Source organism: Amphibalanus amphitrite, unplaced genomic scaffold (assembly GCF_019059575.1).
Source record: "Amphibalanus amphitrite isolate SeventyFive unplaced genomic scaffold, NRLGWU_Aamphi_draft 000328F_arrow, whole genome shotgun sequence".
Lineage (NCBI taxonomy): Eukaryota > Metazoa > Arthropoda > Thecostraca > Balanomorpha > Balanidae > Amphibalanus > Amphibalanus amphitrite.
The window spans coordinates 430666-444071 of record NW_024881823.1 but is presented as its reverse complement, the minus strand read 5'-3'; the positions used below and the strand labels follow the sequence as shown (position 1 = coordinate 444071).

At 45.8% G+C, this 13406-nt stretch overlaps 1 protein-coding gene across 1 annotated transcript in view; it reads left to right on the top strand.

The window, feature by feature from the left end:
* The first annotated feature begins 7309 nt into the window (after nucleotides 1-7309).
* The window catches only part of LOC122388616 (protein amalgam-like), a 29594-nt gene continuing 23497 nt past the window's right edge, over nucleotides 7310-13406 (top strand). Inside the window, exon 1 of the mRNA XM_043379817.1 lies at nucleotides 7310-7431. Within this exon, the coding sequence (XP_043235752.1) occupies nucleotides 7362-7431 (70 nt within the window). The 5' untranslated portion in view covers nucleotides 7310-7361. The remainder of the gene's footprint in view (nucleotides 7432-13406) is intronic.

Sequence of the window (13406 nt, the reverse complement as noted above, 5' to 3'; positions counted from 1 at the left end):
CCATCGAAAATTTCACTTTGTTTCAAGGCGAGCTGACATAGTCATCTTTTACATACCTACAATCTACATACATACGTCATCTCCTAACTAATAAATGTAGTCTGTTTGCTGTATGCTCGCATTCTCCTTATGTTACGCGCCCGAGGCGCGAGAGCACTATGGCACGCGGCCGCCGCACCGTCTTCTCACTTATTTTCCTCGATCACCCATGCTATAACAATGCTGCGCCGTATATCATTTGCAGAGACTCGGTACAGTCGGGTTTTCAAGATATTTCAGTTTGGGAAGCCCGTGGGGCTGAAGTCGGGGATAAATTGTGCCCAGCATTCTTTAGACCAAAGGGTGTTGAGCAGCCAAGACTCAGTGGTGATTCCTGAATTTCAGGAGCGGCGGATGTGCGTTAAGACGACATCGCATTTCAGGAGCGTAGCAGAGGCAGTCGACTAGCATATACAAAAAGAGTTACACTGTCAGGATTGGAGACAAATTTGCGACATGTATGCAAAAGATGGCATATCTGAGCCAACCCGTTTAGAAATAAAATGAATTTATCGATGGGTCAGGGTAATTCTTTATGGCTCACCCTGTAACTCATCTTTTCGGGTCTCCCGTATAGATTTGTTGATGCATGAAGCGCTATTCTTTTGATCTTTCATTTTAAACAAATAAAGCTTCTGGACTCTAGCTATTAGTTACGCAAGTTTGATGTTCCAAACCTTCCCCATCTCTCCCTGCAACTGTGTCGCGCGTTTGTACCGAATCATGCAGCCAAATCATGACCAGCGTTGCTGAAGTGGGCGCGCCCGGTGCCGGGCCAGCCCGTTGCAGGGCATGTTGCGACCGGGAGATGTTGCCAGGGCTGAGGTCCCTTTCCTCTGGTCGGAGAGAGCAGACGATGGCCACCATTGTTGACGCCGTGTTCCTCCTTTCTACGACCTCAGCCCTGTCGCAGGGTCGAAGCATAGCTGAGTCACAATTCATGAGCATAAAGAGCCTGTGTTGGACCATGCTGCTAACGGCACTGTTTCTATTGTAGTTGCGGAGCGTAGACCTTCTACATAATCATCGGTGAGATTGGTTTTAAATAAGTCTTGACTTTAAGCATATGCCGCATAGCTTGTCATGAAATTTCTGTTCCACGCATCGAGAGGAGATGTCAGCTGTATTGAGTAACATTTTTTACTCACGTGTTACCTTAACTAATCCACAGTGTATATAAATAAGAACTAATCGAGACTACCGTCTGTTTTTTTTTGGGGGGGGGGACTGTTGGGATCAGAATCTGGCAGAGTTATTCGGTGCAAGACGCCTTACGACTAGTGACGATATTTTACAACTCGGGCGGAGCAGACCGATGCACCGTTAACCACCGTTGTAAGTACGGCGAAGGGCAATAACTGGCAACTATATGCCACTATTATACACACACAAAAATATTAACACCGTCAGCGGTGTAATTGCACAGTACATATCTGAGCACTTGAGGAAAGTTAATTTAGTCCCTTCCCCGCTTAAATTACTCGCGCTTCTAAATGAACACAAGGAATAAGGTAATAGAACACTGTTAGGAGGGTTGGGTGTTTTACTACATGTAGTAAACTACATTACTACAACATTGACTACATTACTAACTACATTAAACTATACATTAAACTACATTACTACATGTAGTAAAACACCCAACCCTCCTAACAGTGTTCTATTACCTTCTTCCTGGTGTTCATTTAGAAGCGCGAGTAATTTAAGCGGGGAAGGGACTAAATTATTTTTCCTCAAGTGCTCAGATATGTACAGTCTGTCTTAAAAGTACCGCGCAAAGTGACGGTGGATCCATCGAGCCTGACTGAGCAAGGGCCTGCTAAATTTGGGTCACTGAAGCAACTGACATCCTTATCCATTCCCTACACACAGAAAAATATTAACACCGTTAGCGGTGTAATTGCACAGTACATATCTGAGCACTTGAGGAAAGTTAATTTAGTCCCTTCCCCGCTTAAATTACTCGCGCTTCCAAATGAACACCAGGAAGAAGGTAATAGAACACTGTTAGGAGGGTTGGGTGTTTTGCTACATGTAGTAAAACACCCAACCCTCCTAACAGTGTTCTATTACCTTCTTCCTGGTGTTCATTTGGAAGCGCGAGTAATTTAAGCGGGGAAGGGACTAAATTAACTTTCCTCAAGTGCTCAGATATGTACTGTGCAATTACACCGCTAACGGTGTCAATATTTTTCTGTGTGTAGGTCAATTGGTCGGTGACTTTTAAATTAAAACAGGCCCTTTCTCGGTCAGGCTTGATGGATCCACCGCCACTTTGCGCGGTACTTTTAAGACAGACTGTACTGTGCAATTACACCGCTAACGGTGTTAATATTTTTTTTTTGTGTAGTGTCGCCCCATTGCAGCTGGGTAGGTGGTGGTGATGGACGATTTTATGCAGGTGATTGCACGTGCCGGCGGCGTGCCCTGCTCTTGTACCAATTGTAAACCCATGTCCAGTAGGAATGATTCCGTGTCACCCCACAACACAGCGCATGGCCTCTCTCAGTGATCAATTCATTCGAATGGTCCACTGAACCCTTGAATTGGAAAGCCAGCGGCTGTTTCTACGAGTATAGTATGCACGAATGAAATCGGCCAAATAACTACTTTTTTTAGACATGCCGACTTCTCGACCTGGGTGAAAACAAAGCGTAAGTTCTGCTCTCAGAAAGCCTCTCATTCAATCTTTAAATGCGTTGCTGCAGCTTCCGGTTCGAACAGTCCTGTGCCGTTGACTCCATGGTGGTGTGAATTGGCACGGCGCAGTGCCGACCTTTCTGTGTCGCAGTATAAACAAATAGTTCCGGGCGGCTCGTCTCTTCGCTATGGTCCTTCCGTTTATGTTTATGAGTGACCTAGCGCTTTGTAGAACCAGCTCGTAGTCACTGTTATTTATAGAAAGCCGGGCGATGATGTGAGACCGAGCTCCAAGTGAGACAACGCCCCTCTGCGGTGCCCTTGTGCCCCTCGGAGAGACAGGGTCATGAAATAACAGCACCTCGTGGACAATGGACGTCCGTGTTCGGTTCCAGCGACACCCCACGGTGCTTTGCCCTTTACTGCATCGACGAAGGCGTCATCAATATTCGTGTTCCTACTGCCGCCTACGTATTCAGGTCGTCATTGAGTTTGAAATTGCTGGCTGGCTCGTTGTCCTTGAGCTCGCAGTGTTTTGTGTGGGGTGCGATTGTGTTTTGTCATTGCATAGAAGTCATATAGGCCTTATAGTCAATATTCATCTAGCATGTCTTAATTATTTTTTTTTATATTATTCGGAGGGCTAGGCTGCTAGATAATAGGTGTGCTTTACCTATAGATCGTAGGGACCATGTAAGTATAGGTAAATCATTTGATTTGTGACATCGTCACTTTGAAATGAAATAGAATAAGAAGTTTGAACGCAATCGCTTAAATTCTTATGGCGTTGTTCTTTGATCTCAAGTGGGTTAGCACAAATCACGCCTGTAAGTTATACCATGGATGAGATACTATCACGAGCGTATCTGAGCCGTTCGGACGGGCACCCGGCACAGCCATGCGGCCTGCGACGGTGCGCTACCTGGTGTCGTGACCTGGCTGTCGAATCAGCCCAATGTGTCACCCCGGTTCCTCTTCTTTTTCTGTTCACGGCCTAAGAGCGGCATAAGCAGCTGGGGTATTTTGTAAACTGAAAGTGCCTTTTGAATAAGTATAATACTTTACAATAGACGGTAGTGGGAACTACCACGCTTTCCTGGCGGAGCAAGTCCCCTTGGCCCTTCTTACCGCGCCATCTGGCACAGAGCTCATTGAGCTTGTCCTGCCACCTACCGTTCGCATCCACCGCCCAGGCAGATACCAACGCGTATTCAGACCGCTATCACTGTTCAGAGGCATACGATGCATCGATGGCATACGACAGGACATAACATATCAAGCCACCTCTTTGGAGGGACCATTGTTTACAACTCGGAGTAGCCTAAGCTGAGACCAGCTTAGCCTGGTCTGGACGTGTATCTGATCTCACACCCTACCTCCCACGTAGTGAGCTACCTGTGGGGATAGGGGAAGGTCGGAGTACGCCGCAAGTTGACCGAGCTGCTGATTTCCCTGCGGGACATTTACCGGGCCGAGGTCAGTGGGTTCGCCTACCCCACCGGGGCGCCGCGTGGACGGTCAAGCGACAAAGGTGACACCCGGCGAAACCCATGGCGACGGAGCGATACCAGCCGATGTGGACCTGACTTTGGGGAGCTGTTGGTCTGACACGTTTTAAAACGATGACATTTATCTTATTCTGATGTATCCCAAGTTTCTAGGCATGCTTCTGTAGAAGTTCTCAGCTCAAACAACTGGCCACAGATTTAATGTGATGTGACCTAACTGGAAGGCCACGTTTAATTATATGCTTCCAAATAGCCGTGTTGGGATCTAGATTGTATTTATGTAAAGGGAAAGTTAGGACAGTCCCTGCTTTCTGAGCAAAACAAGCAAAAATTCGTTGAAAAATGCAAAATAGCCAGCAGTTGTGAACTATCGTACGTTAAAAGCAACCGCTCTGTTTTATATCAACGTGATAGTTAGCGCAACTTTGTTTCATTGATAAATCATCACCTCGTTCTGAAATGTGGCGCCATCGACCCTTGGCAGACTGGCGAACTTTGATTTATCGTCTGGGCTTCGCGTTTACGGCAAAGCTCAATGCCACTAATCATGAGACCCAGTCTTCCGGACGCTAAATTTAGACCTATATTATTATCGCCTGAATACGCAGCGCCACATTTGGACCCTTGAAGGGCAGCCACGAAAATAAGTTAAGCGAGGTTAAAAGGGCATGTGTACCTTTTTCTATGCTTTGCTTATTCGAGAAGCGGTATATGATGTGCTGTATTATGCACCTCACATGAACGTATGGCTTAAATCTACTTCTTTGATTCTGTTCGTGATATTTGGCACGAAATTCGGTACAAGGTTTTAGGACCTGTATGACAACATGCAGCCCGTGCACACTGCGCAAGGGATCCAGATTATTTCAGGTGATCCACGCTAATAAATGTAGGTGCAATATAATACAGCAGTGAATTTTGGGCGGTGAATGCGATGAACCTTTAAAACATTTCAAGATGTAAAAAACCACATTGAACTACTGAGGATGTATGGAGTCACTAAATGCCTATGCAGAAAAATAAAAAAGTAAATAAATAAATAAAATCATTTTCAGATGCATGATTTGAACGGACTTGGTCAGAATGGAAGAATTATAGAGAGCTAACTATTATCTCATACATAGATAACATGAATCTATGTTATCTCTGTCTTATACATATAATCCTGCCTTGATATTTAGTTTCATTTCAAGTTCTTAAATATTAATTCGGATCTATTTTCTTATGTATACCCGGTGTGCGCAACTAATTCTCATGGTAACCTTGATTCCTTAGCCACATATTATATCGAATACAGGCAGCTTTTGCTAAATTGTCAGGGAACTCAGATTTGTTTTTCAGTAGAAAAACACAATTCTAAAGAATAGTGTTTTAACTATTGACAACAAACCTTCGGTTAGAATGTAAGTATGCTTTTTATCATCTAGTTCATATAGTTTGGTTATTATTTTTCATGATTTCTCAAAAGAACAAGCAAGAAAAACACTTTTAATTTCGTTAGTGGCGAACCAGCTTCATTAAGCTAGATTTTCTTCGGCACCCCAAAAGCTAAATTGATGTGCCTGCCGTATTACGTTCAACGCAGAAAACCTTTTTCGCGACAAGTCCCATCAATTTACTTCTCTGGGTCGCTAACAGTTTGATAAGATCGAATCGTTACGAATGAAGCTGCTTTTTTGCTTCACTTTTGTTGCCGTCGTCTTAGCCGCGCAACTTACTGAACTTCCATAAATGCTCTTACCAGTAAAACGCCTTTTGGGCGAAGAACGAGCGAGCGAGATAGTGAGCCCTGCACGTGCGGAAGTGCGAGAGGGTACTTCCAACGGGCTTGTGCAAAGCACCCTTCTAACCGGTCGCTAGCGGTGTGCCAAATTTGAACGCAATCGGCCCAGCCGTTCCTGAGATCTGGAAGCGGCATACTGCACGTGCGCACGTGCAAACGGGGTCCAAAATGACTTTTGCACGGCACCCTACTAACCGGTCCCCAACCGTGTGCCAAATTTGAGCGCAATCGGCCTAGCCGTTCTCGAGATCTGGAAACGCCCCCGCACGTGCGCACGTGCAGTAGCACCCTAACCGCAACACATGGGAATGCATTGCCTGGTGGGTGCCTACCCAAGTTTCAGCGAAATCGCCCCAGTAATTACCGAGTTACTGAAATGGGAACAAATTTGGCACCTCTTCTTTTCGTATTTTGCACGTGCAGTGGGGGTCACTCACATAGATCAAGAGTATCCGACCTTTGGTAGAAGGGATGCAGCTACACTATAAAAACTACCGCAAGACAATTGCTCAAGCCACTGCTGAGATATGGGCATCTCAAAATCATTACTTTTGCAAAACTGCTTGAACACCCTTGACTTTTCACGTGGCACGTGCCACGACGGTCACTGAGATGTATCAAAAGTAGTCAATTACGGGGTAGAACGGATGGGGCTACCCAGCAAAAAAAGACCGCAGGCCAATCGGTCTATCGGTTGCTGAGATATAAGCCTCTCAAAAGCGTTACAGGCCGGGCCGGGCCGGGCCGGGCCGGGCCGCTCATACTGAGATTTTTCCGTTATATTGAAAAGACTCACTTCGCTCGCTACGCTCGCTCGCTCGTAATGAATGTCCCTCAAGTTTTCTACCAGCTGACAGCGCTACATTTAGATCGCAATGTAAATTGTAAATGTCTTTTGATTCACATGCTCATAGGGCTAGTGAGATGTATGTATACGTTATTACGTTATTATTATATATTATTATATATACGTTATTAATTGTCCTTAATCTTTGTATTGTTCGTGTTCTTTGTAAACGTTTATGGGGTTCCCGAGACATGAGAAACTTTTGAAACTTTCTGTTTCATATGACTGAAAAGAATAATAGAAAGCCTTTCCCGGCAATGGTCCTACCCCGATTGACGCCGCCTGACTACACGTACTACCCTTTCCCATTCTACTAACCCTTTTCCTTTCTCGCTCCCTGTTCTGTCTCGCCCTGTCGCCAACCCTCGCCCCTTCTCTGTCCTTTCGCGCCCTGTCACCAAACCCCGCTACCTGCCGTCGCCGGTCGCCGCGACGTTCGATTGCCGTACCGACGGCCGGTGTCGGGCCTGAGACCGTCGCGTCGGACCCCAGTGCTCGTCCGACGCTCGCCGACGCAGGTCTGTGTTCGGTGCGGCTCGCGGACATGGCGACGAACGGGCTCGCTCAGAGGATGACGGTGGTGGCGGCGGCGGTGCTGTTTTGCGCAGCAGTAGGTAGGTCTCAGATCGGTTGCCGGCGAGTCTGGTGTTTTTGTTTTCTTGGGAAATAGGAATTGTGCTTGCCCAGCATAGCCAGCTAACGGATGCGGACGCAAATATTTCACGATTATTACTTGCCATATCTTAACTACTAATTAAAACTGACGAGCAATTACCAATGTTAAAATCTGTGCAACAAAGTGGAATAGTTTTCTCAAAACGTTGAGCTATGTCACTTAATGTTAAATAGAAATTTTTTTCCTGGAAGATTTAAACCTTCGTAAGCCCACCGGCAGTCACTGCATAAGACCCAGCTCAGTGTCGCACTTGTTTACAGCATATGAGCACACCTTTATTTACACAATACATTCTGATGCAATTTAAACCGGCTGTAGAGGCCTGGCGCTGGCTATTCATTCTCTAAGGCCCAGCGGGTGTTGGAAGTGGGTTAATGCAGTCCTACTTACGCTAATTGGCTCCTAATTAAGCTACAGCTTCGTGCTAAAAAAGCGTGCCTCTCACGAGGAACAAAAATTGACAGAACCGTTATCAGGTCATTGTGAACTTGCCGGTCGAGCTGCATGGAGTACACGTTTATTTATCCTGTCATTTGAGCTACATAAGCTGACTACGGATTTATAATTCAGCATTTCAGATATACGCCTCAGACAGCTTTCGGAACCAGAGAGGCTTAACCCGCGCCCTGCTGGGGGGGGGGGTGTTTGAACACCCCCCTTGTGGTTTTTCGCGAATATCTCAAAAACGGCGGCGCGGAGCGCCGCCGTTTTTGGTACACCTTATCATACATCAATTCTACACATGTTGTGAAAATTTCAGACCAAGGTCATTCAAGGTCAGGTCACCAGGTCACTTGAAGTGACCTCACCTCATAAAAAGTTTCAATGTCTGTCATAGCTACACCAAGTGACCGATCGCTTTGAAACTTTCAGTGATTGCTAAGAGCAATAGTACGTATAAAATGTATATCTCAGAATTTTGATATCGATGACCTAAGGTCAGGTCAATTTTGCGACCTCCCCATTATAAGTCTATGGGAGAAAATTGAAATGCGCCTCTTTTGGACGAAAGACATTATAAACACTCCCAAACACTGAATTACAAGTGGTTTAGACACACTGAACATGAAAATGGTGTCCGTGACCCCTGTTTATGCCCTGAGGTCATCTTAGGTCACGAATGGTATCTAACAGTTTTTCTCAAATAACTTTTGATAGAGGCATGCTAGAGCGATGAAAACGCATTAGATGTGTTCAGCTCGACGATACGGATCGACTGATATGCAACATGACCCTTTCAGGTCAGGTCATGACCTTGACCTGAGGTCAAATTTTCAAGTTGACCTTTCAAGGTCAAGTTATAGTTCATTCGATGCGTCTTGACGAGAGGAACACGATGCCGGTAAAAGTAAGCTCGTGCAAGGCTTGGGTCAAAAGTTATTGCAGAAAAACTGTTTCCGAAAAAATCGGCTATTTTTGCAGTTTTTGCCCCCTGCAGGCAAAACCGTTGACGTTCGGTCAAATCTGAGAGAATTACTCAGAAAGGGTGTTAATAGGGCTATCGAATGCGCTTTTCCGCGGCGCTGTAGCTCTATTGGTTCCCGAGTTATGCGTTGGCATCTTGGAAATTGTCGACATTCGACCTGGAAATCGGCGAAATTTTGCCTTTAATGACCTCTGGTGACCTGACCTTTGACCTGACCAAAAAATTGACCGAAGTGATTTCGTCATTATTTTTGACGCTCTTTCGAACGCCGCCTTCCGCGTATCGCTACGTGGCCCAGGAGCCGAGTTAGAAGGGGGGGGGGGTGTTCAGACACCCCCCCCCCCCCAGCAGGGCGTGGAAATCCAGGACCCCCAGCCGGGCGCGGGTTAATATTTCGAATCCCCCCAAAATACCTTCAGACGGAAAGACCATAATGGCACAAGACGATGGTTGTCGGGATGTGCGTGGTGTTAATATTAGCCGGTAACGATAAGTGACGCACTGTTCACAATTACGACGCACTGGCAACGACTAGCTGCTTTATGGAGGCACTTTCGGCGCACTGGTGACGGCCAGTGCAAGGCAAAACACAGTGATTGCAGTATACAATTTTCATGTTCCTGGATCGTTTTCTTCGTCACGACTATGCATTGATTGCAATGACTGGTTATGTTACTGTCATGCGATCTTAAAAACGCAGAACTCGATAGAAAGAAAGAGAGTAGAAAGAGAGTATGTTCGCTCAGGACATCAAATATGTGGCTGGGAAGCTTCAGCGGTAGCTGCGAAGCGAACCTATGCTAGTCTATGCTAGTTGCGTCATGCAGCTGAATGACGATCACAAAGCTGTCGTATTTTTAGGAGCTCAATGAATGAAATGATATAACGTAAGGGGCTTGGAGTCAGTCGTTGTGTCAGTTGAAAACATCTGGTTGTGCTTGAAAGGGCCAGCGGTGGCCATAACTGTCCGTTAATCGACGCTTCTGCATGATTATGCATTTTGCACACACACCAAACTATAATGAAGTGATCTTTGTCACACGATTCATCTGATGGATTCTCAAACAGACAACAGCCCTTGCTTGTGATCGTAACTCAACCATGTCCACTGTAATTCATTTAAGGATGATGCGTCATTATTGGGGTATTCTGGGCTGCGCTCAAGTCTTTTTGAATCGTTCTCACCAAATAAGACCAAGTGCCCCACAAACACCTTATAGGCCCCAAGGGATTGATAACCTACATATAGTTTGATCATTGGGACGCCATCCGAATGAGTCTCTATAAAAAGCAAAAAAAAAAAAAAAAACAACAAGAAAACATGTTAAGATGTGACTATCATCCGGCACCCTATATTTCCAGACTCCCCATCAAACAACGTGCCAATGGCACGTGACGTGAAGCATATCCGGACGTGATTTCTATCATCACTATGGCCCTATTTCTCGGTCGTTGTCTGGCGATTGTAGCCACCGTCCCAGGTCGATACGGTCCATGTTGGCAGCCTGAATGGACGGATAATGACCCGTACCGACTGGGCCGGCGGGACCCAGCTGGCACAGACCGTTCCTCTGAGGTAATGACCTGCACGGGGGCGTCTGGGGCCAGCACAGACCGGCCAGAGACGACGGGGCAGTCTGGGTCAGCATGGACCTGCCCCGCGGCGGATAGAACAGCCCCACGGCAGGGTCTACTGGGCGCGAGGAACAGATCCAGCCCCATGTGGCAGCGTCTCTAGGCCGGACGGGGGAGCGCAAACTGACAACCCCGAGGCCCAGGCGACCCCTGATGTTTTTTTTTTTTTTTGATCTCCCGGCTAGCCGTGAGGCTATAGCCGGTACCCCTGATGAGTTGCTTGCATTCACTTGTCATTTTGTACACTGTAAAAAAAGTTTAGCACCATAGAGGTACTTTTCAATTGACTAATTTTCAGTACCCTAGCGGTGCTAAGCTAAGCATTTTATTCGTACTTAACTGAGATCTAGTTTAGTATCAAGGTGCTAATATAAGTACCTATATTTGTTTAGCACCCGTGTACTAAATGTAGTACCCTACACCTGCTAGACCAATTTTCAGTACCCTAGCGGTGCTAAACTTTAAAAGGTGCTAAGAATAGCATGCAGTTAGTACCTTCCGTACTCACATATGAACCGTTTTAGCGCTATTGTTACCCCACGACAAGTAGAATAATGCTAACGAAAGCATTGGGGCTGAAAGTAGAATATCTATACTAGTTAAAGCTGCTGCATGAAAAGTTCGCAAAAACTGCTTTCTTTAGCAGCACATACTTTCACTATTTACTGCAAAAAGGACTAATCAATTACCAAAAAGGAAATTGTGTAAGGCCGAAAAGACGTGCAAAAAAGGTTATATCCTAGATAAGTGATAACTACGAGTCTCAATGATTGTGTTTTGCATTCTGCAATATTCCCGTGTAAGTGCATCTTTCAAGCATCCAACACATTATAAAATTAAAAAATAATAATGGAACATTTATTAACACTTCATATCATCTGCATGAAAACAAATGTAAATATATACACAAACAAACGCACGGGAAATAACGAAAGGTCGCTCATATACCTGCACACTCGCAGTGACCGACGATTAACGCGAGATCGACTGGGGGAGGCGGGGGGGGGGGGGGGGCGTTGAACCGACGTTCCTTTCATGGCCATAAGTTCGACCTCATCCACGACCAGACGGCGTTTAGTGATGGACGGAACCGGAGACCCCGTGTTGTTGTCGTAGTTGTCCTCCATTGTAAGTGGTAGTCAACGGAAGAACTGACCAGGCCCCATGCCTGGAGCAAAAAAAAAAACTGGATCAATCCAAGATTTTTTTCTGTTGGGAGCTATTTTCGTAAACAACACAACTTTCCTTCAGACCAAGAAGCGCGATTTGCCAAAGTCGGAATATGAAGCACTTAAACAATATAAGATAATGTCAAAAGATACAACGTGTCAGACTCACCAAAGTCGATCAACGTCGGTGTCGGTGGCATGTGTCGGTGGCAAAGGCTCATGTAGCACCCGGCCCCGGAGCACTTCACTTCACTTCACTGCACTGCTGCACTGCACTTCCCTCCACCTCACTGCCTCCCGGAGCAGGGGCACGCACACGCACTCCCATGCCACGCACGACGGATTCCACCGATAATAGCTGATTTAAGCTATCATTCCAGAGCTATCACTCTGTGGCATGTGCCCGGAGCACTTCACTTCACTTCATTTCACTTCATATACCGGAGCACGTGCACACACTCCCACCACGACCAACGGACTCCACTAAAATGGCGCAGCACGTGGCCGGAAACAGCTGGCACGCGCATGCGCATATCGCTCTGCGCCGTCAAAACGTGCTAAAGGGCTGGTGATAAGACTCCCAGAGATTTGTAAAGCAGGGCTTAGCTACTTTCTTTGGCGCCAATTTCAAATTTGTTTCCTCTGTAAGCATGTCCGGTTCTATTGTGATACTAACGTAAGCACCATATTCAGCATTACCAACTTCTAAAACACTTAAAATGGTTCTAATTAGAAATCCAGCTTGAAAGAGCACTCACTGATGGACTGGGTACTAGCAGAAGTAGACGTTAAGTTCAGTAGAAGAATAGGTGATCTAAACTTATAATATTTGATGGGAATGTTAGCTATCATTAGCACAGTATTAGCACCATGCTTCTTTGTAAATACGTCGTAGGGTTCTTTTGACGCTAAAAGGTGCTACGAATAGCAGCCGTTAGTACCCCAAATGCTAAACTTTTTTTTACAGTGTAGGGGAGAGTAGGACACTTTCCTGCATGCGCACATTCGTTTTCACCAGTTTATGGGAACACCAGTGACTGCACGAACTCAAGGTAAATTATGAAAATATGTCTATCATTGCCGCCCCTCGTGTACTGTAGAAGACAACACTGTACCTGCTGTCATGCTTGAAGAAAAAACGCAAAGTTGTAATATTCGTGCGCTTTCCAAACTTCTCTCATGGCATCAATTTTCGTGATCCTGACTCAAAAATGTGGTTTAGCTTTTCAAAATTGGGGGCGAAGAAGCTCACTCTATTCACGGAACTGCTGCAATCTTGTTTGTTGAAAAAGTGTCGTTTTTCAACAAGAAATTTTGAAATATATTACAAATACTGTAACGTTGTGGCCTGTGGGGCAGGTTCGTGCACACACTGCTTAGGGGCACAAATGTGCGCATTTTTTTTCTCGTTTTTGCGTTTTTGACTCTCTGTATTAGGTTTCACTTATGACGCTAACCTGACTCAGTCTCGGCTGCTTGCGACGTCGTGACAAGTAATTCATGCGACCTTGGCGAGGTCACGGAGGCGGGCCGATGGCTGGCAGTTGGCACATTCTTGTTGGCCAGCCCATTCTTTCTACATTTGTTGTGCAATGCATTCTTGTCGAAAGGAATCAAGTGAAATGACCCCCTGCCAATTTCTTTGGTAAATTTCTGGTAATGCCCGGTAATTCCTCGAACTTT